We start from the raw sequence: 25,111 nt of genomic DNA on the forward strand, positions 1-25,111 counted from the left end.
GATAACCTGAAGCATGTGAGCTTTGTTAGCATGTGCTTCCTCTTTCAATTTTTCTATCTCCTCCTTGGCAGCTTGCAATTCAGAAACAACCTACATTAAGTCATTACAAGAACATGCCTATAATTTTCGAATAAAATAAATATAAATCATGATATTAATTTGAGCTTATTAAACTTCATCCTTTAGTTGGTTTAATTCCTTTATGTTTAGATATCCCATGTCCCTCCAGAAAAACAATAAGCGGATAAGGGACGCAGAGAAAACAACATTGAAGCCATCCGATCTGGTATTGTTTCCAATGACAAATAAAGTCAGAAACAAATATATTTTTCTCGATCTTCCACACCAATATATATGTATGTAATTGGGTGAGAACTGAGATTTGACCAATTGGTTCTTTGCTTTGCTATGTGCAAAAAGTATAATAAAGAGGTGATAGGCCAAAGGACTACGGATTCTAAATATTTCCGAATCAAATTAGCAACCTCCCACCACCGGTTTTATAGGGAGCAATTCTACAACCCCCTCCCATGTAACACCTTTTCATTTTATTGAAAAGTTTATTATTAAACTGAACACCATTTACAGACTTGTGATATAAGAATGTACACCCACCTCATCACTGGAAAAAGTGGAAGGCCCACTCATGCCATCCATTCCAACAACCTACATTAGATAATAGAAGAAATTAGAGTAAATAGATTAATGTTCTGATTGCAGGGAAGTAAACATGAACAAGAAACTACCACTTAAACAACAATTAACACACAACAGTACCCAACCATACACTCAAAACTTTCCTTGTTAAAAATTGCACAATATAATGCAAAAACTTCCATTGTTAAAAATCAATATAATGCACAAAACTTTCATTGTTAAAAATCCAGAAGAAATAAAACAATACACATCATGGATCCATCTAAAAATCAACAATATACTTGAGTAGAAGCTGGTACATACTATAGGATAGGGTTGCTTCTGTGCTCGTGATTGTTAATCAGTAAAAAATTTAATTGTTTCTATGGAAAACCATAAATACAGCATTGCAGATACATTAGAGGCAAAGTCAGATTGATATATTTAGTTTAAGCTTTTGACAGTTTTGATCTATCAACTTCTGCTGCTGCTGTTTTAAGGATATATTATCCTCCTCCATATTTCATATTACCATCTAAATAAATTTCTTCTTTCGAAAAATGAAAGAGAACTAAAAGATTTGCATAACTCAACAGCTCAAGGTGTTCGGGAAAAAATTACTCATAAATCTAAAAAAACTAAGCTTCACATATGGACATTCAAAATATTTGATAACCTTAACTAAACACACTCTAAACCTTACGGATTGTAAAGCCTAAGAAATCTAAAATGATAACATCACAAACATACTTTAAAATCTAAAAAAACAACCAAAGCATATAAACCTTATCATCGGTGGAACCCATTTTTCTTTGAACACTGGAGAGTTTGGCCTGTGTATAGTAGTCAAAGTTAGTCTTAAAAACAGTTTGTCAGGAAAAAGGCACACAGTGGAGAGCACCCTAAAACAAGTACCTCAGCAGCAACAGCTCTAGATTCAGCAGATGCGACTGCACGCAAAGCACTAGCTAATTCTTTGCTCATATCCTCAACCTGTCTCAGATAATTTTTCAATGTCTGGTCCCGGTCTAGGGAGAGTCCCCGCATATTTTCCCGCTCTTCCAGCAACTCTTTCTTAGCTTCAGCCCATTCCCTCTGAAAAAATGTAACATTAATGATAGCCAATCATTAAATGCAAAGATGCAAAACACGCACTTCATTATCAATAAATTATATAATTTACCAGTCAGTGAGGATTAGTCATAAAGAAACAGAAAACACACCTCCAATTTCTTTACATATTCTTCATGTTTTGCCCTCTCTGCAGCTCTTGCTTCCTGCAGTTTTAAAATCAAATAGAACTTACGAATAGAATTTGTAAAAGAAAATGATATTAATATATACATTAATAATAATTACCAACCTCTCGAACTTCTTCAGCACTTTGTATGGTTCCCAAACTAGCCTGAAACATTAAATGTAAGAGTATGCAAAATTTATGGTATTTATAAAATAAAAACAGATCCTCACCTGCAAACGCTGCACCCTTTCAGATAAACTGTGAACCTCGCCAGATGCTCTCTTTTCAGCATTTGATAAGACTTCCTTTTCATTCTTTAAAACAGACAACTGACAAGTAAAGGTAAGCAATGAGTATACAATATAAACAACTAAACAAGTTCATCAAATATAAAAAGTTCAACAGTTAACGAATAAAATTCTAACCTCCATATAATGTTTCCGACAACGCTCCTCGGCAGCACTCAGCAACTCAGAACTTCCACGCAGTTTTTGTTGGTAATCAACAATGAGCTGAGAAAATTCCACATTTCTAGCTAAAACACCATTGACTTCAGCTTTCTAAAAAGTCAAGAAAAAATCCACATCCACGTGTAAGTAAAATAGAGACAAGCAACTAGAAAGAATTCATTATTACAAGCATGTAAGTACCTGGTGTTCAAATTCTTTCATAAAGCTATCAAGTCTCTCTCTAGCAAATTTTGCTTCAAGTGCCATCTTGTCTCGTTCTGATCGTAATGCAATAATCTCACTCCTGAACATATAGAAAAACCCATACAAAATAAAACAAATTATGCTATCCAGGAAGAATATTGGCACTAGTAACAAATCATCCATCTAATAAGCCTTATGGTTATTCGGTTATAAAAGGCCAAATATATCAAGAAAAGTTCACAGTATTTAATACACCAAATAAGTAACTTAAAAAATTAGTATTTAAGGAGAGCCATCAAGTGAAAGATGGAATTGTCGCATAAGAAAGACAGGTCACAGACACTGATCATTCTGGGACTTCACCTCCCATGGCTTCACCACCACTTTTGTCCAGTGCTGTGCCTCTTCAACCGTGCTGCACAGCTCAATCATCCTCTTTCATTGAAAACAAGTTATAATCATGTAGGTGATTATATTCACAAGTTCATAGATTTTCAAAAACTAAATCTGTTTACCCCTGACATTAATCACATCCTTGAAAAAGGTAATTATTGTAGAAGTTGAGTAACAAAAAATTGTACAAAAAATAAAAAATATTCGAAAACAACTATAGGTTTATCCAAGTGTTTTGATTTGAGCAACTTCATAGTATTTTGGCAACTGGATTCCAATTACTCATTGCTTCAAATTATGCAATAATAATAATAAGGCACAATCAGACACCAAACACGAATTACAATACATCATAAACTATACCAAATTAGGAAGGTACATTACCTAGACTTTGCTAAATCATCCTCCAGGCATCTTACGCGCTCTCCAGCTTTTTCCAGGGATTTCCTAGCAGCTTCCTGTAATAATAAAAACAACATATATTACAAGTGTTAGATATAAAACCATTCATGCCTGCTCCTCTAACAAGGCAAGCCTTTGGAAGAGTTAGAGCTTAACATGATACCAAAACTTCAATGACTAGATATGATGATTAATCCACATCCCTTATATCACCTGATATTAGCCGCTCAATGCAACTATAAAAGATGGACTACTACGGTACAAGTTAGGATGAGTTCATGTATTATGCATGTCTCATGCCCAAAAGGCTCTTGTCTAACGTGATGTTATTATATAAAACTAGAAGCATGAATGTAAAAGCATTTTTTTCCAAAGAACACCCAACAGCATCTATACCTGTGAACTTTCAATAGAAGCCTTCAGGTTATTTCTACCAACCTCTGTGACAGCTGAAAATTTCAAAATCAATCAATGTAAGATGCCAACTGCCTAAGAGGCAGAAACACTTAATATGAGAATAATCAACTGAAGAAATAAAAAACATTAATTAAACTGCATCAAGTCCACCTTTTAAGTGCCATGGACAGATTCAGTTTCATTCAGATATAAGGGGCAAGCCTATGTATAAATCTCAATACTTGGAAATCTATAAATGAACTTACATTTAGATAACATATACTTGCACTCAATTTCTATCTTATTTGATGGCGTAACTAATATGTTATTGGATGTGAACCCTCTCAACCCCTTATTGAAATAAGTTCTGATCAAATGAAAAGTCTACTGGGGAATGAAGAGCTCTGAAAGCGTCATCCAAACCCACTATAACAAGTTACTAAATTCTTCACGTTAAAAACTTGCACTAGAAAGGTTAAAGAGAAAATTACTCTCACTGAAAAATGATTGCACTATAAAGGGCCATATGAAGATTAAAGAGAAAAGGGGTACAAACAAATATCTCCAGAACCTGCAAGTGCTTCTGAAGAATGGGTGTGAGATAAATTATTATTATGCTCCTCCTCATACAACCTCTTGTACATTGCAACCTACAAGAATTATTAACAAGTGCAAATTTAGAGATATGGCTAGTAACAAAACATAATGAAAATCAACTGAGAAGTTTAACAGACTAATCAAGCACTATAAATCAAGACATTCAGCCCAGAAGTTACAGCCTTTGCCATTAAAGTTAAAGATATGTAGGCCTGGTGGATGACCGCATAATATAACCAAAAACACAATATAAGGCTTACAGATGTGTGAAGAGATTCAATCATATGCCCTTGTTCTTCGGCTCTGTGCAGAACAGCCTCAACTTTAGAAGCAGCTTCTTCAGTATGTTTTTTTAGCTCCATTTCAAGCTTCTCCTAAAATTAATAGAACAAAAACAATAACCAGATATTCAGATAGTCCTAACAGACCACAGCATACAAATGGCAAAAACTATTCTTTTCCATCAAACCTTGAATTCCACCTCCTGATTTTCAATCTGGCCAGAAAGACTACGTACAAGGCTTCTAAGTTGGTTATTCTGCTCAACTAGTCCATTAATGCCATTGAAAGTTAACTGCTTCCCAAAATTCAAGTTAACAAATGTAACAATGAAAGAGTCATATTCAAGAAACAAAAAATGAAGCCAGAAATATCTTACAAGGTGCTCTGAGATGACTTTTTCAACTTCAGTCTCTGTACTTGTTGAATTAATATTTGCAGTATCATCAACAACACCATACCCAATTGACCCACCTCGAAGTTGTATGTCTTGGCATTCCTTCAAAAGTACAGTCACCTGTAAAAATTAACTTTTATTAATGTAATTATGCAAAAAGCTTGGTGACTTAACTAAACCATAAACAAGGTAATGAAGACAAAAGTACCAACCATTACCCTGATGACTATAATATAACCATAAATTATGTGAGATAAAAGACAGTTTCTTCAACACAATAAGTGAAAAGATATCGGAGCTATAAATATTAGCTCCTAAAACAAAAATCAGAAACAATGTTTTCATTACAACATTTGATGAGAAGTTACAAGACGAAACAATTACAAAAATTGCAGTTATTATCAGAGATGTAGTATAGGACAGCTCATCTGTTAGTTAGAGTTTCAGACTTCAGTTTAATCAAATAAATCAATGTCTGTCTAGTATGGGTATCAACAATAGAGACATAGTATCTAAAACCAGATTGAGAGGAAATATGCATATTGTAGGAACAGGTCTGTCTTACTTTCTAATGCCTGTTTACCCATTCCTTCTGGGAACATGCTTTCACAAATAACATTCTCTTTAATACGCTTCCCTCTCCCACTTTACAAAATCAGTCTCCTTGATATCTTACTTTTTTGGCACTACACCTGATTATAAACCATTTAAGGTCTTTGGATGTGCTTGTTATCCCCATCTAAGAGCTTACAACAAGCATAAAGTTGACTAGGTCTGTTGAATGAACCTTACTTGGCTAGTGTCAGCTCCTCACAGTGCTGACTTCAGTTCAAGTTCAAACCCCATACTGTCTCATCCTCCAGTCTCTTGATAAGGGTGAAATTATGTTACATTTGCATTGCATTTAACTTGCATTTTAGGACACTTTAGGATTGTTTTCAGCTTTTATTTCTCTTTGTTCAAGTTGAGCGGGTGTTGTTGGCTATGTTGTGCAGTTTGGATGGATTAAAGCCAAAAAGAGTAGAGATTGGGTGCAAGAAGATGGAATTCAGAATTGAGGCTATGTAAAGACCAATTGAAGAGCCAAAAGAAGTCATAAATGTTATATCATATTCCTATTTTTTAGATTTGTTTTGTTAGGCTTAGCCTAATATTTTGTAATTAGGATAAATAAGGGTTCGACCTCAACGACTTTTACACTTTACATTTTACATTACAATTCTCTAATTTAGAATTTGGTATTCACTTCTCCATCATGCTCCCTTTGTTTCTAGGATTGGGGCTATGCCCTTTTACATTCAATAAATACTTGTTCTTACTTTTATATCATTGAGTGTTGTGATTTGAATCATTAAACTGAGTTTTATTCGTGTGAGTTGTCTGGCCAACAAATTACACCTCTTAGATACATTAGGGAAGAACCGAGAGGTGAACCCAACTATCTGATCATTCAATTATTCAAACTAGAATCCTAATTCACGAGAGTAGTATTAGGAATCTCGGGACTTTCTGGAATTCCCCTTGGGTTTCTACGAAGCGATTGGATAGACAGATTCAAGTAAAAGATTTGATTGATAACTGTACCACGAGAGTAGGTACGACTTCAATTGAGTACACGTGTCGGAGCTCGAGAGAGGATGACACATATCAAAGAGCAATACACCCTCATAACTTAAAATTCATGAAAATGTGCAAAACAAGGATTTGCGAGTGTAAAGGCAATAACTTTTATCGAGGGAATTCTTCCTAAATTAGATTTCAACCCCTTTTTACTATTTTCATAATTATTCTTGTCAATTATTGAATTGTTCTAAACTCACTTTTAATTCTTATTTGAGTTAAGGATAAATTAATTGTTATAATTAAAGGGGGTTTTCAGTCCTCGTGGGATCGATATTGTATTACTTGACGACATAATCGTGCACTTGTAATTTGTCATATCATCTCTCCCCATCCATATGTTGCAAGTCCTATTGAACATTTAACATCTTACTCTACTGTAACCTCTTTGTCTATTCCTCACTTTACTGTTCCTATTTCCTTCAAACCTGCGCAAATTAGGTCTAAATCAGGTATTCACATGACTATTCAACCTAGAGCTTTACTCACTCACACTGAACCCATCTGTGACAAAGTAGCTCTTGCAAATCTAGTGTGGAAACAAGCCATGCAGGCATGATATAATGCAATATTGGCATTAGGTACTTGAACTTTAGTACCTTTTCCACCTTACAGACAAACCATTGGTTGTAAGTGAGCTTTCAAGGTTAATGATGAAAATATTAGGTTTAGATATGGAAGCAAAATACCATAAAAAGTTTTGGTTTGTCTTTTCCTTGGGCCTAATCTCATGGTAGTCAAAGAAGCTTAATACATTTCCAGATCTAGCACAAAGGCAAAATATAGAAATTTGGCCTTGGCTTGTCAAGAATTGTCATGGGTGGAACCATTACTTATTGAGCTTAAGTTAACCATGAAAGCTAACCATAAAAAATCATCTAACATAGGACACACCTAGCCTATGAAGCATGGATACAGATATGTGTGTCGGATACGATACGTATCCAATATGTCGACACGCATTTTTTCTAAAATACAGGATACGATACGTTCAGGAATACGCATATAAAATAATAAAAACACATAAAATATGATAAAATTATAAATGTAAATCAAAATATCTGAAGTAAAAAATATAATGGAAATTGAAAATCATTGCCCTGCATAACAAATCTATCTTGTCCTATTTTAATGAAAACGAAATTATCTTATCTTATTTTATTGAAAATGAATCAATATATCCTATATTTTATTACAAATGAATCGGATACGTGTCTTGATATTTATTTATTTATTTTAATTTTTGGATACTCTGCGAATACGTATCATTCGTGAATCCGAACGTATCCATGTCAGATACGTGTCGGACACTAACACATGAGGGTGTTTGACGAATCCGTTCTTCGAAACACGCAGCATTCACCAACAATCCCAAACAAAGAGTGGCACAACCAAACAATGTAAGAACCATGGAAACTAAGAGAGCACCATATAAAACACAAATATCAATAAACCCGAGCATAGATAACTTGATAACATAGATAAAATAGCATAGTCAACTCCTGTGAAGTGCTTTTCTTTTTACCTGTTTTTGAAGGTCATTAATTTCTTTCTGAGCAAGATTATAATCACGTTCACGCCTTTTAAGGTCAGCCTGCATGAAACATTAAGCATAACTATATGTAACTCAAAAAAAAAGTGTAATGAAACTACATTTTATGTTATAAACCTTCAGTTCCTGGATGGTTTTCTCTAAATATGTGTTTTCAGTGAGAGAGTTCTGCAATTTCTGGTTCATCAAGGAGTATGCGTCAGCCATCTTTTCATGTTCCGCTGCAAGAACATCAATATGTTTAAGTTAGTTGAAAAGCTATGGCAGTGATAAGGAGCCACAATTGCATAGCTTCCCCAGCAGTGACATTACCCACTAATGATTTTGCTTGAAAATTCATCATAGTAAAATTCATAAACTGCTTTTCCACCCCATAATTAGTCCAAAATGAATTGCCCAACCTTTTTACTTTTATCATGAAGAGTAGTGCAAGTAAAACAATTAGATAGCTGGGCTATCACTATCAAATGAAAATAAAGAGGAGCAAACACAACAATGGCAATCACCCACTATAGGCCTATTTATTTACATTAGATAGACAAAACAAAACCACTAGAATTAAGACGCAGATCTATATTTTAGGTATCCTTGAGGACAGTACTAGAATGTATTGTTTAGCTTAACTCCCTGATAAGGCTCCACCCAAGCCAGCAATTGTTAGAATAACTAACTTTACTATTGTACACTTGGGTAGTTAGGAGGTTATATTTCTATAAATAGAAAGTGGTTGGGGGTAGTTACTTAGTTTTTTGGAGTTGAATACTAACCGATTGTGGAATCAGTAATCTTGTGGATCGTGGGATCCATTGTAACTCTACTACTTCATTCTCTTCTTCTATATTCAATAAAATCTTGTTTAGAACCCTAACAGAATCAATTTGATTCTAGTTTAGGGGCAATTCCTTTCAATTTCAGTCTTCTTAATTTGTTTAGGATACCAGTGTTTATCACTAGTATCAGAGCACCATTCTGGTGCCTGTTGGAAGATCCACCATAGCTGCGGAAGTGGGTTCTATCACAAGGTCTCAACACGAGGTATGGCTAGGGAAAACGATAGTTGGCTACAAGAAATGGACGAAATGCGCAGAGAAAGGGAGGAAATACGCATGAGATTAGAGTTGAATGAAGCCCGCACCCAGAAGACTGAAGAATTGTTGGCTGCCATAGCCACCAAATTAGGTGTAAATCAGGAGGAGAATTCTGTAGGAGACGGCAGTGAAAATGAAGAGGAGGTGGATAGTCATAAGAGGGATTAGATTCCTAATAGGTGGAGAAAGTTAGAGGTTCCTATATTCGCAGAGGAGGATGCATATGGTTGGGTGCAAAAGTTGGATAGATATTTCTCTATAAGAGCCATTTCTGAGGTTGAGAAGATGAGAGCCACCTTGGTTGCACTAGAAGGTAGAGCTCTCAGCTGGTACCAGTGGTGGGAGGGATGCAACCCATCACCTACGTTGGAGAGCTTCAAATTGGCAGTAGTAAGGAGGTTTCAACCTTCCATGGCCCAAAATCCCTTCGAATTATTACTGTCTTTAAAATAGGAGGGGCCATAAAAGCATATGTTGAGGAGTTTGAGAAGTATGTTGGTGCATTGAGGGGAATCATCCAGGAGTTTGTTAGAGGGGCATTTTTGAATGGGCTTAAGGAAGAATTGAGAGTGGAGGTGAGATTGTATGAATTAAAGACTCTAACAGAAGTGATTCAGAAAGCCATTCTCATTGAACAAAAGAATCTGGTGGTGAGTAGGAAGACTCAGGTAGGGTATGCAAGATCCTTTGGGTCAATCAGGAGTAACTCTTATAATAGGGTGGTTACCTTGGAGCCTTCATCTTCTAACAGCAATAGGAGAGAAGGATCATCCATAGGAAGTGTGGTTGCACCTTCCAGAACCACACAAGAGGTTAGTAGCTCTAAGGCTGCAGGGAATTATAGAAGGTTGACTAGTGCTGAAATGAATGAGTAAAGGGAAAGGGGATTATGTTTCAGGTGTGATGAACCTTTCTCTAGGGAGCATAGGTGTAAAAATAAGCAATTGAACATGCTCCTCATGGCAGAGGAAGAGGAAGCTGAAAGGGAAGAGGAAGTAGGAGCTGAGGTTGAAACCTTCAACTCATTGCAACTCTCTTTGTATTCCACGAAAGGTTTAACATCCCCCAAGTCTTGGAAGATAGAGGGAACTCTGGTAGGACAACCAGTGGTCATAATGATTGATTGTGGCGCCTCACACAATTTCATCTCACAAGCCTTGGTACAACAGTTGCAGCTACCAGTGGAGGACACCAAGGCCTACATGGTGGAGGTGGGTGATGGACACCATATTGCTTGCAAGGGGAGATGTTCATAACTCAAACTTTGTATGCAACAATTGGAGGTAATTCAGGACTTTTATATGTTTGCTTTGGGAGGGGTGGATGTTGTTCTAGGGTTGGAATGGCTTGCCAGCCTGGGGTGAAGTTAGTGCTGATTTTGGTAAAATGAGGTTAACTATGAGGAAGGGTGACTCAGTGACTACACTGGTGGGGGACCCTGCCTTAACTAGAGCAGAATTGTCCTTAGAAGCCTTAACGCAGGTATTGTTAAAGGAAGGAAAGGGGTTACTCCTCCAATGTGACCCTTCTTTAGAGATGAGACAAGAAGAGTTCCACCTGAGTTAGAAGGTGTTTTGCAGCAGCATCAAGAGGTACTCAAGGACCTTCAAGGATTACCACCATCCAGGAGCCATGATCATGCTATACACCTCAAGGAAGGATCTGAGATCCCTAATCTCAGACCTTACAGATGTCCTTATTATCAGAAGACTGAGATAGAGAGATTGGTGGCTGAAATGTTGGGAGTGGGAGTGATCAGGCCCAACATAAGCCCCTATTCTAGTCCCATCATCTTGGTAAGAAAGAAGGATGGAGGGTGAAGATTTTGTGTAGATTATAGAGCTCTTAATAAGATTACTATTCCTTTGATTGAAGAGTTGTTGGATGAATTGGGGGGGTGTCAAGGTGTTCTCTAAGCTGGATTTGAAATCAGGATACCATCAGATAAGGATGAGGCCAGAGGATGTGGGCAAGCCTGCTTTTAGAACTCATGAAGGCCATTATGAATTCCTAGTGATGCCCTTTGGATTGACTAATGCACCCTCTACTTTCCAATCCTTTATGAATGAGGTCTTAAAACCTTTCTTAAGGAAGTTTACCTTGGTGTTTTTTGATGATATCTTGGTATATAGTCCTGATTTGGAGTCTCACAACCATCATTTAGGGGCAGTTTTGGCCTTGCTGAAGGATCATTCACTAAGAGCTAATTTGAAGAAATGTAGTTTTGGGCAGGCCAGCCTTGAGTATCTTGGGCACATCATTTCAGAAGGGGGTGTGTCAGCTGATAGTTCTAAGGTGGATGCTATGAAGACTTGGCCATTACCAACTAACATTAAGAGTTTGAGGGGGTTTTTAGGGCTTACAGGGTACTACAGGAGGTTTGTGCAGCACTATGGGAGGGTAGCCAAGCCCCTCACTGAGTTACTCAAAAAGGATGCCTTCAATTGGACTGTAGAGGCTACTATTGCTTTTGATACATTGAAGATTGCTATGGTTGATCTACCCATGTTGGCTATCCCTGATTTCACTAAGCAATTTGTGGTGGAGACGGATGCTTCTAGTAAAGGGTTGGGGGTTGTGCTGATGCAGGAAAGCAGGCCCTTAGCTTTTTGGAGTAAGGGGTTATCTTGCAAGGCTCAACAGAAATCAGTGTATGAGAGGGAATTGATGGCTTTAGTTCAAGCCATTCAGAAATGGCGACATTACCTTATGGGTAGGCATTTTATTATCAAAAGTTATTCACTGATGAACAATTCAAATGGGTTGTGAAGTTGGTAGGAATGGATTTTGAAATCCAGTACAAACCAGGTAAGGAGTACCCTGTGGCGGATGCCTTATCTAGGAAACTCATGTACTCTGCTATCTCTATGGTGACTAATGAAGAGATAGAGATTTGGATCAAGAACTACACTCACATCCTAAATGGAGAAGGATCATGCAAGGCTTGGTTGTCTCTCTTACTTCCCATCCAGGCTTTGAACTAAAGAAAGGAGTGTTGTACTACAAGGACAGGTTAGTCCTATCCCAAAATTCTAATAGGATTCCTATTATCATATTTGAGTGTCATGAGACTCCTACAGGGGGACATTCTGGTTACTTTAGGACCTATAACAAGATTTCCAGTTTCTTATTTTGGGAAGGTATGAAATCAGATATCAAGGCATTTGTGGAAGGTTGTGATACATGCCAGAGGAATAAGTATTCTACCTTGGCCCATGCTGGATTGCTGCAACCTCTACCTATTCCTCAACAAGTGTGGATGGATATCTCTGTGGATTTCATAGGAGGGTTACCTAGAGTAAAGGGAAGGGATACTATATTGGTGGTGGTGGACAGACTCACCAAGTATGCCCATTTCTTTGCCTTGGGCCATCCTTATTCAGCAAAGGATGTGGCTGCTATTTTCTTAAGGGAGGTGGTCAAGTTGCATGGTTTCCCAACTACTATTGTCTCAGACAGAGATCCTTTATTTCTAAGCCAATTCTGGAAGGAGTTGTTTAAGATGGCTGGAACTCAATTAAGGCTAAGTACTTCCTATCATCCTCAATCAGATGGCCAGACTGAGGTCACCAATAGGTGTGTGAAAATCTATCTTAGATGTTTTGTAAGGCCTAAGCCTAAACGGTGGCTGGATGGGCTGCACTGGGCAGAATTCTGGTTCAATTCCAACTACAACAGCTCAAGTGGCATGACTCCTTTTAAAGCATTGTATGGCAGAGATCCACCTATATTACTAAAGGTTGGGGTTATACCATCTAAGGTAGAAGAAGTAAACAAGATGTATGACAAAAGGGATGAAACCTTAATGGAGCTAAAGGATAATTTGGCTAAGGCACAAAACAGAATGAAACAAGCTACTGACAAACACAGGAGGGTGGTGGAATTTGAATTAGGTGATTGGATGTTTCTTAAGTTGCAGCCTTACAAGCTTAAATCCTTGGCTGCCAGGCCTTGTGCTAAATTGGCTCCTAGGTATTATGGTCCTTATTAGGATATGAAAAAGGTAGGCCCTATGGCCTATGAGTTAAAGTTGCCAGATCATTCCAGAGTTCATCCAGTCTTTCATGTCTCCTTGTTGAAGAAGGCCCTCAAGCCTCATCAACAACCTAAACCTCTTCCTCCTATGTTGAATGAAGAGCTAGAGCTAGAAGTATTACCAGAAGAGATTGTAGGAAGCAGAGAAGATAATCAGGGCAATATAGAAGTGTTGGTCAAGTGGCAGAAACTTCCTAACCATGAATGCACATGGGAGTCAGCAGCTAACTTGCAGGACCAATTTCCTAGTTTTCAACTTGAGGACAAGTTCAAATTTGAAGGAGGGGGTATTGATAAGGCTCAACCCAAGCTAACAATTGTTAATGTGTACAAAAGAGGGAAAAGAAGAGTGGTTAGAATAACTAACTTTACTATTGTACCCTTAGGTAGTTAGGAGGTTATGCTTTTATAAATAGAAAGTGGTTGGGGGTAGTTACTTAGTTTTTTGGAGTTGAATACTAACTGATTGTGGAATCAGTAATCTTTTGGATCGTGGGATCCATTGTAACTCTACTACTTCATTCTCTTCTTCTATATTCAATAAAATCTTATTTGGAACCCTAGCAGAATCAATTTGATTTTGGTTTAGGGCAATTCCTTTCAATTTCATTATTCTTCATTTGTTTAGGATACCAGTGTTTATCACTCCCTGCTGACTAAGCAAGGTGGCTAGGGTTGTAAAAAAACTATAAGGAATTTGTCAGAAGTGATAGTTGTAAGTAACAGCTTCACTCTCAATATAAATAGCTCATCTATGTGTATATCATTATACATTTAGAAATCACAATATACAATGCATTTACAAATCACAATATACAATTCAGTTTCCAGATCTAGAAAATTCTCGTTCTCTCTTCTCTCTCTGTTAACAAAGTGTATTTGGCAGTAAATAATTCTGTATGTATATAATATTTTGTTTCCTATTTTATTTGGTCTATTTTAGGTAGTTTGTTATTTTAATTTATTCTCTCCATAACTTAGGATTTCCTTACTTGATTCTAGTCAATCACATATTATATTTCTCCCTCTTTAAGAAGGAATACCTGTACAGTTTCTGTATCAATAATATTCCCAAATATTTCAATTCTCTCATATTCTCTCACTTCTACTCATGATAGACAACAATGTTGGAATCGGAATGTAATAATAATGTTGTTCAGAGTTCAGTAGTTCACAGCATGCCTATTAAACTCCCATTAAACTGAACAAGGCATACCTCTTTCATCGATAATGGCTTCTGCTTTTTCCTCTAACTCATACAGAACCTGAAAAGGTTAATAGAAGATTGCATCAACTTTAACATAATAGACAGAGAGGAGGAAGGTATATATTATTAATTTTTCAATAAATTAAATTGAGAACAAAGAAATTGAAAGTATTAATTTTCAATCCCTGCCCCTGTTATCCATTATGATAGTCTAAGCACATAGCAGCTATCACACAATCCACTTCTACATTCCAACACTAGACATAAGGAGCTGGATATAAGGTCCTCAATCAAAGCCCTGTTGTCTGTCATTACTAGAATAACAAGAATCTTAGAGGAGAGAGAGGGGCTGATAATCGTTTTCATTAATAAGCTGATTTTACATTTGCCAATTTTTTGGCAATGACATCTTGCAGCTAAGCTGTTGACAGCCGGCATAACTTCCTAACAATTCTAACTAACTTAGCCAGTGCACGGAGTTAGTACAGGTGCACTTGCACTAACACACCCCTACTGAAACTACTAATATATCTTGTGCTATGCAAGTCTGTGACTCTGAGGTTCACTTAGAAGTTTAGAACAAAAGACCTTGTTACAGATAATGTTTTGGTTAGTATATCTGCTACCTCCTCTTCTGGGGGAACATACACCACACATACTTTTGTTGATAACTCTTTCTCTAACATAAAACAGGTCAAGCTTTATTTGTGGTTTTAGAATGTGGAACATTATTCTTAGTTAAAGCTATTGCACTAAGGTTGTCACAGTAGACTATAGGTAATGGTATAGGAAATTTCAGTTCACTTGGAAGACTTTGAATCCATAAACCAGCTTCCATATTTTGCTTCTGTGCTAGATTTAGACACACACGCCCCTATTTCTTTGACCATCATGATACTCAGGGTGTTTCATGCATATGCTCTGCAACACCCACTCTGAGTTTGAGGGGGAATGTAAAGAATGTAGAATTATTGTGCCAATATAGTCTATAAAGGAATACTTCAATTTAAACAGTTACAGCTTTCTAGATTCAATTAACTAGGAAGAATGTTGTAAACCCTGAGTATAGACTATAGATAGTTAGATACTAAAAGGTAAAAAAGCTGTCATTCAGTTAATCAATTGCCAAATTTTCAAATCTTCTTTCTCCCCCCTCTCTTTCTCTGTCTATTTTCTCTTTCTCTCATTTTCTTAAACAATTTTTTAAAGTATGATTATTCAAAGTCAAAATAATTACAACACATCATTCCAAGTCAAAATAAGTACAACACCAGGTCTAGTTAATACATTGGAATGCTAGCTTCACACTTGATCCAGGTTCAATTCTCATCTTATCAATTTTTGAGCAAATGAGAAAATAAGTAAATAGCACTCTGACTGATCTGGCCTTAGACCCATGATCTGGTCAGACAGCCAATTTTCAATATCCATTTCTTAAAGCATGACTGGATTGCCATGTGGATCTATCTCAGTCAGTCCATTTTGGTGTTTAAAATCGTCGTTATCATCATTAACCCTCCTTTGGAATTATGAATATTAACATGCATCAGGTCACATTACCCGTTGCAAAATTGCCTCTGACTCCTTCCTGCCCAATTGCTCGTGCCTCAATGCATCAACAGCCTCTTGGTATTTTGCATACATTTTGGCCAACTTCAGTAGGGAATAGAGGAAGATAATGAGAATATTCATCTACATAAACCAAATGAAAAAGGAGCACCGGTATGAAAAGTAAAACATTGATTACTCACACTCCATCCATCTCGCAGAAGTGAAGCAGCTAATGCGGTTCCAGAAATGCCAACAGGAATTTTTGGGACTAGCAAGCTATTTTTGTCTATCATGTTATCAACTTCAATTGATGCAAACCACCTGTAACAAAAAACAAGATTTTAAGAACTTTTACAGGTTAGTAGATACATGACAGATAAAACATAAAATCCATGAAACTAACTGTCAACACAGGACCTCAGTGAAAAATCACACAACAGATTGAAAAAACATCCACTTATGTGTCCTCCCCTAATCATAGCCATGATTAAGTCTGTATTCATAATTTATTTCATTAATATAGTTGAAAAGAGATTCAATATAATATGCTGCTTTTGCACATAATTTCAAAATGAAAGATAAAATTAGCGTTCTCTACTGCCTTCCTAGCAGCATACCCACAAAGCACTAAAATTTCTTTCAATCAAGAATGAAAATAAATACTGGAAACATTTATGCTTACTTGTATTTCTAATAATCTCAAAAAAGGGAATATCCCATCAAATAACGATACAGCAATTAAGGAATTGATGTGTCTTTGACTCTATCAACAAACTCTAACACCACAGGTAAAAATCACAATCCAACACCATATATTATGGCAGAATGGCATGGTTCCCCCAACACCTGAAGAAAAAATCACAATCTAACACCATAAACAAATTAATGACAGAGATTAGAGTTATCAACAGCGGACACCACAGCAGAAGGGAATCATTCCCCAATGCCATCTAGCATCTTCAAGAGGGGAAGTGGCAAATTTAACATATTACATCCCATTTTTCCTCATAGCTAACTAAAGGGAAAGGACATCACATTTATAAGAGCGTGGAGATATTTAGCCTTATCTGGATGAAAATAATACAAATATATTATATAACAAAAAACATGTGGCGTGATGCAGCAAATCTGTTGCTTGACGGTCTCTACAACTTATGCCATGAAAAGGAGCACGTTCACGGAAAACATGGAAAGATGAGTAAATCAAGTAATTTCATAGGATCAAAAAGGTTATGAATGACATACGGTTCAGCAGTAAAACTGGTGACTGAAAGATTATTAGACTCATTTGCCTTTTTCCTTGTCTCAATTTCAGCTTCACACTTCTCAAGCTTTTCTTTCAAATTAGCAGCCTCCTAAAAGCACCCAAATAGACAGATATAAAGCATGACTAGTTATACATTTGAGTAAAGAACAAATTGGACTAGATATCTACATTCTACCCACAAATCAAATGAGAGGATCCCAATGTCATCCAAGCATTCACCATCTTCAACAACAACCTATAGTGACCTAAATATTTACTAGCTTACAGACCCATGTATCCAATTTTTAAGTAGCAAGTTTATTTCATCACTATCTTTTCAAAAGTAACTAATCATTTCATGTTAATCCAAAAAAAGACACTAAACATCAACACTGAGTGTGGAAGAATAAAATACCTTTTCAACCTGTTTTCTAGCAGATGATTCATTCTCAAGCTTCTCTTTATAAGCATCTTCAACTTGCTTTAGGTGTGACTGTTTAAACACAATTGACATTGGAAAAAATCCAAGCATTCTAATTTGACCAATTTCAAGCAACAAAAAAAAGCACAATAACAAACAAGCTCACCTCCAATGCTTTTATCACACCCTCTAGATCTGCTGCTTTTCTTGACCATTCCTCAGAACTTTCTTTATATAACTCATTTAGCTTATTAACCTACAAGCATGACATAATCAAAATGCATAATAAAATACACAAGTTAATATCTTGTCAATAAAATTTTTACTCCCACAAAATATATGTTTGCGCCCCCAAATATGAGTCAGGATAGTTAGTTTTTAACTTCTCTTTGATGCTTCAGGCAAGGACTTATATCTCTTATATGCAAAGGTAATAAAACCATGGTGCATTTGAAGTTTTCCTATCACTTCAATGTTTTAGAGGATCTCTTGTCCTTATCATAGTTGTACTTCAACTCTCCTCTCTGGTAAAACTTATTTTACTATCACAAAAGGGCATCTAATATTTGCCATTAATAAATGAAAATGACCCATAAAAATAAACTGCAATCTGTTTTACAGATCAAAAGCATGAAGCTAAAGCTTCAGAATCCATACAGTACAAGATTGGGAACATGGATAACTGTCTGTTCCTATTAGCATTATTAGAGTGGTTTAGTAGTTCAGTTTTAACTACTTTATGTAACTGCATTATAATTACTTTTCAATGCTCTTTAAATATAGAGCGTGTACTCTTTGCACATTAATAATTCAATACATAAAACAGATTATTTCTATTCCTCTCTCACTCTCATCTTCTCTTTCTTCCTTCGTCATTCGCTCTCTCTCTCACTGAAGGGTTTCCTTCTTCTTCTCCCTCATCTTCACTGATTCTTCTTCCTCTCATCATCAAATCCTAATATGGTATCTAGAGCTTATAGATCCTGAAGATCAATGGATTCTTTTCCGTCGACGTCACCTTCTCTCTATCCTCGACCTTCGACGGTGGTTCCTCCGGCGACGGTTACTTTCTCTCACAATGTTTCAACAAAACTTTCGGAGAAAAATTATTTCATCTGGAAACAACAGGTAGAAGCCGTCCTAGCTTCACATCGGTTTGAACAATTTGTGGTGAATCCGCAAATTTTGATTCGTTTTCTCTCAGAAGAAGATCGTGATCTTCAACGATTGAATCCAGCTTTTCTGCAATGGGAAGAACAAGACCAGCACCTGGTCTCATGGTTGCTTCAGTCCCTTTCTGTATATGTTCAATCTTGAGTGCTAGGGCTCAAGCATGCGTGGCAGATTTGGGATGAAGTTCATACGTTCTTTGATTCCTTAATTCGTGCTCGAACCCAACTCCTTCTCTCTGAACTTCGCACAATTAAGAAAGGCACTCAGAGTGTTACTGAGTTCGTATCTCGCATAAAGGCATTAATCCACTCTCTTGATGCAGTTGGTGAGGTAATTTCCGGTCGTAAACAGGTTCGTTTAGTTCTTGAAGGTCTTCCTTCCGAATATGAATCTTTCGTTACTACGATCAATAATAGAACCGAATCTTGCTCTTTTATTCTACTTGAGTCTCTAAAGTTGGACATCAACAGTTTCAGAATCAACATTATCAGGTATGGACCCACAAGCTTACAATTCTCAGTTGTGATATCCTTTTGAGTTGGTGTTTATAGATCCTTGGGGACCTTCTCCGGTTGCATCTATTTCGGGGTTCAAATACTATATGTCCATTGTTGATTCTTGTCTATATCGGGGTTCAAATACTATATGTCAAGTATTGAATCTTGCACTAGATACACTTAGTTTTTTCTTCTCAAGCAAAAGTCTGAAGCTCTTAGTATTTTTAAGCAATTCCACACTATGATTGAAGTTCAGTTTAAGGGAGTCTTTAAGTCTGTCCAGACTGATTGGGGTGGGGAGTTTTGTCCTTTTTCCTCACTTTTGAAAACTCTTGGTATTCATCATAGAATTATTTGTCCTCACACTCGTCATCAAAATGGGGTGGTCGAAAGGAAACATAGGCATATTGTAGAAATGGGGTTGACTTTACTTGCCCAATCTTCTCTTCCTTTATAGTATTGGGAGTATGCTTTTGACACCACTGTCTATCTCATAAATAGAATTCTCAGTCAGTCTATCAAGAGTGAAGTTCCTTATACTTGTCTTTACAAATCCCCTCCTGACTACACATTCCTAAAAATCTTTGGTTGTGCATGTTTTCCTTGTTTAAGACCTTATACAAAACATAAGCTGCAATATAGGTCTGAAGAGTGTACCTATCTAGGGTATTCTTCACAACACAAAGGGTATAAATGTCTTTCTTCTAAGGGTAGAATGTATGTTTCTCGTGATGTTATTTTCAACTAGGGCAAGTTTTCTTTCATTGTTTCTCCCATTCCCACATCCGACTGCCAACCTAGTAGTAGTGTGTGTATCCCTCTCTCAGTGGTGTCTTAACCCTCGTCTCTAAATACCTTACCTCTTTCCTCTACTTCGGCCACTACTTCCCAACCTGTTACATCCTCTACTACTTCCTCTCACCAGTCTCTCAGTTCATCCTCATCCTCGTGTGTGTCTTCACCTTTGCTGGTTACTAGTCCTAGTCAGGTGTTGCCTCTTAATTCTCACCTAATGCTTACAAGGTCAAAAATTGTTAACTCTAGGACTATATCTTTTCCTAATACTTTTACTGCCTATGTTGAACCAAAAACAGCAAAGATTGCCTTGTCCCTTCATGAGTGGAGAAATGCTATGGAAGCAGAATTTCATGCTTTGATGAAAAATGATACTTGGAGTTTGGTCCCTTTACTTAAGGATAGAGAAGCTATTGGGTGCAACTGGGTGTTCAAGGTAAAAGAAAATTTTGACGACACCATTAATAAATACAAAGCGCGGTTGGTTGCTAAGGGGTTTCATCAAAAACCTGGTTTTGACTGCAATGAGACATTCTCTCCCATTGTAAGACCAGTCTCTGTAAGGGTTGTGTTAACCTTAGCTCTTACCTATGGATAGGATGTTGAACAAATTGATGTCAATAATGTTTTCCTAAATGGAGTTCTTGAGGAGGTAGTTTACATGCAACAATCAGAGGGGTTCAAGTCCTTAGACAACACTTTAGTCTGCAAGTTGAACAATGCTATCTATGGTCTCAAACAAGATCCTAGGGACTGGTGTGATAAACTTGCAGGAGGAATGCTCTAAGTCTCTCAATAACTCCCTGGGACTCGATTCTTCCTCCCAGGGTTCAAATCCACAGACAACACTTTGATTTTCGAAAGTGCAGATGTGATCACTCTCTTTTTCTCTTAACTACTTCTACGCATAAATTGTTTGTCTTGTGCTATGTTGATGACATTATAATCACACGAACTTCTTCCGCTTTGATTAAACAACTCATTGAAAAGATGAATCTTGCCTTTGCTCTCAAAGATTTTGGTGCTTTGGATTATTTTTTGGGTATTGAAATTCAAAAACTTCTGAATGGGTCTCTTCTTCTTACTCAGTCCAAATACATTAAAGATTTGTTACAAAAATTTCATATGCATAATATGAAGAGTCTTCCTACTCCTGTGGTTGGAGGGTGCAAGTTTACTAGACAAGGGAGCAATTTCTTGGAGAATGGAAAATTGTACCGGTCTCTTGCTGGGGCCTTACAATACATCACTATTACTAGAACAGAAATTTCCTACAGTATCAGTAAGGTGTGTCAGTTTCTTTCACAACCTCAAGAGGAACACTGGAAGGCTTTAAAAAGGATTTTAAAGTACCTCCAAGGAACAATTACTCATGGTCTATTATTAAAACCGGCATCTCCTCATCATCCTCTTTCTCTCTACACTTACTTGATGCAAATTGGGCATCTGATCCTGATGACCACAAGTCTACTTCTGGGGCATGTGTTTATCTTGGCCCTAATTTGGTTTTCTGGTGGTCAAAGAAACAAGAATGCGTTGCTCGATCCACAGCTAAAGCAGAATATCGCAGTTTGACTCTTGCTGCTAGTGAGATGATCTGGATCCAAAGTCTTCTTCAAGAATTACAATTCAAAGCCTCTGTTCCAGTTGCATATTGTGATAATATGAGCACTGTCTTACTCTCCAGAAATCCGGTTCTTCACTCCAGAACCAAACATATTGAGTTTGATCTTTTTTGGGTCAGAGAAGGGGTTATTAGCAAGCAATTACTTGTTGAGCATGTTTCCTCTGAGCATCAAGTTGCATATATTCTCACTAAACCTCTCTCTACCTCCAGATTTCTTCTTCTCCGAGATAAGCTTCATGTGACTGATCTGTGTACTGCTCAACGTGGTCATGATGGCTCCAAATTTAGGGGGGAATATTAGAGTAGTTCAGTTAGTAGTTCAGTTTTAACTACTTTATGTAACTGCATTGTAACTATCTCCCTCTTAATGTATCTGGCCCCTATGCCTGTCCAGATACATTTCCAAATTCAAGGGCAATGTATCTTCCAAATTCAAAGTTATCATAATTCTGACAAACAAGATGAAAATAAAACACTTACCCATAACAAAACCAAAAGTTCCTTAATGCCTTAAAGCAAAATATTCCAAAGGCCAAATTCAAACAGCACTACAGTGCATTGGAGTTTAAGAAAACTTATAAACTGGGTGAATTGGAGTCTGAAAGCACTCAAATTTGAGTGAGTTGGATATCTAAAAAGCACATCATCAAGGAAGTTGAGTATTCTGAGATAAGGTTCTGAACAGAAAGGCTCCAAGTTTAAGAAGGAAGACAGATTTAAGGAAGTTTTAAATCTTACTTTGTCTATGATGTGAATGGAGAGACTGCTTCATAGACGCAGAGATTTGCAAAAGGACCCAACATTCCCTTTTCTTGTTCACTTTAGAGGTTGCAAACTAGTTAATAGCAAAACATAGCAAAGAGAAGGCACCCCAAAAATTCAATACTGGAGCAGGTACAAAAAAAATTAAACTTCAAAATTGCAATAGCATATGATTACGCTTTGGCTTCTCTTCTTTCACTGCCTATGACTTCTAAATTTTCTACCATATATGAACTCTCCCTTCGATGGATTTCCATCTACATGTACATAAAAAGGTTGGGAAGCTTCTGTGTTTGAGATTTTCTTTCATGTTCCTTTTGTGTTATCAGTTTTTCCTGTTTTCGAGGAACTGTGCCCCCACTTTTCTCTTAGATAAATAAATTCAAAGTAAATTTAAAAATATTATTAAGAAAACATGCATACACACAACCATAAGGCACCACAAGGCATGTGATTAGTATTGAAAATTACCATCTAGCCACATGTGATAGATCAATTATTTTCTACCCTTTCATTATTCTCAAGCATGATAAACACCTAATCTAAATTACAATCAAAACATGCATACACACACAACCATAAGGCACCACAAGGCATGTGATTAGTATTGAAAATTACCATCTAGCCACATGTGATAGATCAATTATTTTCTACCCTTTCATTATTCTCAAGCATGATAAACACCTAATCTAAATTACAATCAAAACATGCATACACACACAACCATAAGGCACCACAAGGCATGTGATTAGTATTGAAAATTATCATTTAGTCACATGTGATAGATCTATTATTTTCTAACCTTTCATTATTTTCAAGCATGATAAACGCCTAATCTAAATTACAATCAAAGCCTCTTTCTTGTTTGTTTGACTTATAATCTCCAATATATTCCACTATTATGACATGAAGCTATATTTGATGCCTAACTATATTAAAACCATGTCTAAAAAGATAATTGAAGAGGGGGAAGAAGCATGACAAAGCTAGTGAGAGCACTCACAGTGGAGAGCTCAGCAGAAAATCGCTCTTCATTGGCGGCAGCAGCATCTTTAACAGAAATTAATTCCTAAAAAGGAAAAGGGAAAGAAGAAAAAGAAGAAAGATAGGCATGGTTTGAGATAAGATGAATCTATGCATCACATTTTAAGATAACTATCTGAATGTTTGTAACCTCTTGTGTAGATTTAAGGCTCACTTCTAGCTCCCTCACTCTATCCTTATTCCACTGTAGAGACTTAGAGCATTCACTAAATTGTCTCTCTACCTGAAAATAGTTACAATAAATCAAAATATTAAAGCATCAAACAACAAACAAACTAAAACAGAAAATAGTAATATTCTATTAAATATTAAAAAACTGCATACGTTTGTAAGCCTAGAAGACATATCAGCATCCAACTCTGTGTGTTTTTGGCGCAGCTCAAAGAAACTGTTAACTTTACCAGTCAATTCATCATCAAGCCAAGCATTCTGCCTCTCCAGAATCTCCTTTTCCTACTTGAACACATTGTACGGTTAATAGCGAAGTCAAATGGTAGTGCTTGCTTCAGATAAAACAAGAAATGTGCACAGCATAACGGGATTAATAAATTTTAAGATAGAGGTATTTTGATACACATTTCAAACAACAGACATTCAGTCCGGCCCATTTGAAGTGTCAGAAATTGATTTGCATCATTGTACACCTTTTTTAATGACTAGCGTTGTTATTTGCCATTAATATGATCCATTTAGAAATGAGTTATTAAGAGACAAATAGACAGTCGATCAGTCAAAGAATACAGTACCACTAGTTTATCCCCAGGGCACAGGCAGAAGCGTATGTATGAAACTCTGCATTAAATTATTTTAGGCACAAAATAGCTTACTACCAAAATTTCATTGACGTGCTTTAGAAAAAATATCCCATAAAAATCATGTGAGTCCAAACAAATCAAAAGAAAGTACTAATACAGGAAAACAACTAAGAAAATACCTGCTGGAATCGAGTACAAGCAGCTTGTGATCGCCCCAACTCAGCCTCAACTTCACTCAAATGGGCCTCTTTTTTAGCAGCATTTTCAGTCAAGTGGACCTTCAATAGCACCACAACATCAAACACAAGCATTACCACAAGAATTCATGTATGAAACCAGAACCAAACCAACAATAAAAATACACCAAATAGCAGAGAAACTCACAATCTTATCAAGATAGCTCTTGATGGTTGCATTCTTCTCGCTAAGCTCCAAATCCTTCTGCCCATTAAACTCAATCAACTGCCTCTTTGACTTGTGAAGTTCCGCCACTTCTGTCCTCAACCTCTCTATCTCCCTATCCTTCTCAACCTAACAACCAAAAAACACCACCAAACCAGAACAACAACATCAGAAATGTGTGGCATGTTTGTTTAGGATTAAGAAATGCAAATCTGACTGTGAGTGAAGTCAAACACTATTGGGGCCTCTAAAATCACATTTAAAGATGTAGATGTGGCTTGGACTTCGTGCCAACATGTTTGGAAATTTTGCAATCACATTTGGATCTCTAGAATCACCTTTG

The 25,111-nt window shown here is 36.7% G+C and overlaps 1 protein-coding gene across 2 annotated transcripts in view; it reads right to left on the bottom strand.

The window, feature by feature from the left end:
• The window catches only part of LOC109356540 (nuclear-pore anchor-like), a 35,738-nt gene that overhangs the window by 9,601 nt on the left and 1,026 nt on the right, over window positions 1-25,111 (bottom strand). For both annotated transcript variants that reach the window (XM_019599906.1, XM_019599908.1), the window contains exons 2-29: window positions 24,751-24,897; window positions 24,546-24,644; window positions 23,936-24,064; window positions 23,742-23,834; window positions 23,571-23,636; window positions 17,880-17,969; window positions 17,708-17,785; window positions 17,292-17,401; window positions 16,247-16,367; window positions 16,056-16,148; window positions 14,505-14,553; window positions 8,283-8,386; window positions 8,139-8,207; window positions 4,976-5,113; window positions 4,787-4,891; window positions 4,578-4,691; window positions 4,292-4,370; window positions 3,721-3,773; window positions 3,307-3,380; window positions 2,527-2,629; window positions 2,302-2,436; window positions 2,107-2,205; window positions 2,000-2,041; window positions 1,860-1,913; window positions 1,552-1,731; window positions 1,422-1,469; window positions 616-666; window positions 7-90 (exon numbers count right to left, since the gene is read on the bottom strand). In XM_019599906.1, coding sequence (XP_019455451.1) covers window positions 7-90; window positions 616-666; window positions 1,422-1,469; window positions 1,552-1,731; window positions 1,860-1,913; window positions 2,000-2,041; window positions 2,107-2,205; window positions 2,302-2,436; window positions 2,527-2,629; window positions 3,307-3,380; window positions 3,721-3,773; window positions 4,292-4,370; window positions 4,578-4,691; window positions 4,787-4,891; window positions 4,976-5,113; window positions 8,139-8,207; window positions 8,283-8,386; window positions 14,505-14,553; window positions 16,056-16,148; window positions 16,247-16,367; window positions 17,292-17,401; window positions 17,708-17,785; window positions 17,880-17,969; window positions 23,571-23,636; window positions 23,742-23,834; window positions 23,936-24,064; window positions 24,546-24,644; window positions 24,751-24,897 — 2,607 coding nt within the window. The remainder of the gene's footprint in view (window positions 1-6; window positions 91-615; window positions 667-1,421; window positions 1,470-1,551; window positions 1,732-1,859; window positions 1,914-1,999; window positions 2,042-2,106; window positions 2,206-2,301; window positions 2,437-2,526; window positions 2,630-3,306; window positions 3,381-3,720; window positions 3,774-4,291; window positions 4,371-4,577; window positions 4,692-4,786; window positions 4,892-4,975; window positions 5,114-8,138; window positions 8,208-8,282; window positions 8,387-14,504; window positions 14,554-16,055; window positions 16,149-16,246; window positions 16,368-17,291; window positions 17,402-17,707; window positions 17,786-17,879; window positions 17,970-23,570; window positions 23,637-23,741; window positions 23,835-23,935; window positions 24,065-24,545; window positions 24,645-24,750; window positions 24,898-25,111) is intronic.

The sequence above is a fragment of the Lupinus angustifolius genome, chromosome LG09 (genome assembly GCF_001865875.1).
Source record: "Lupinus angustifolius cultivar Tanjil chromosome LG09, LupAngTanjil_v1.0, whole genome shotgun sequence".
In the NCBI taxonomy this organism is placed as follows: Eukaryota; Viridiplantae; Streptophyta; class Magnoliopsida; order Fabales; family Fabaceae; genus Lupinus; species Lupinus angustifolius.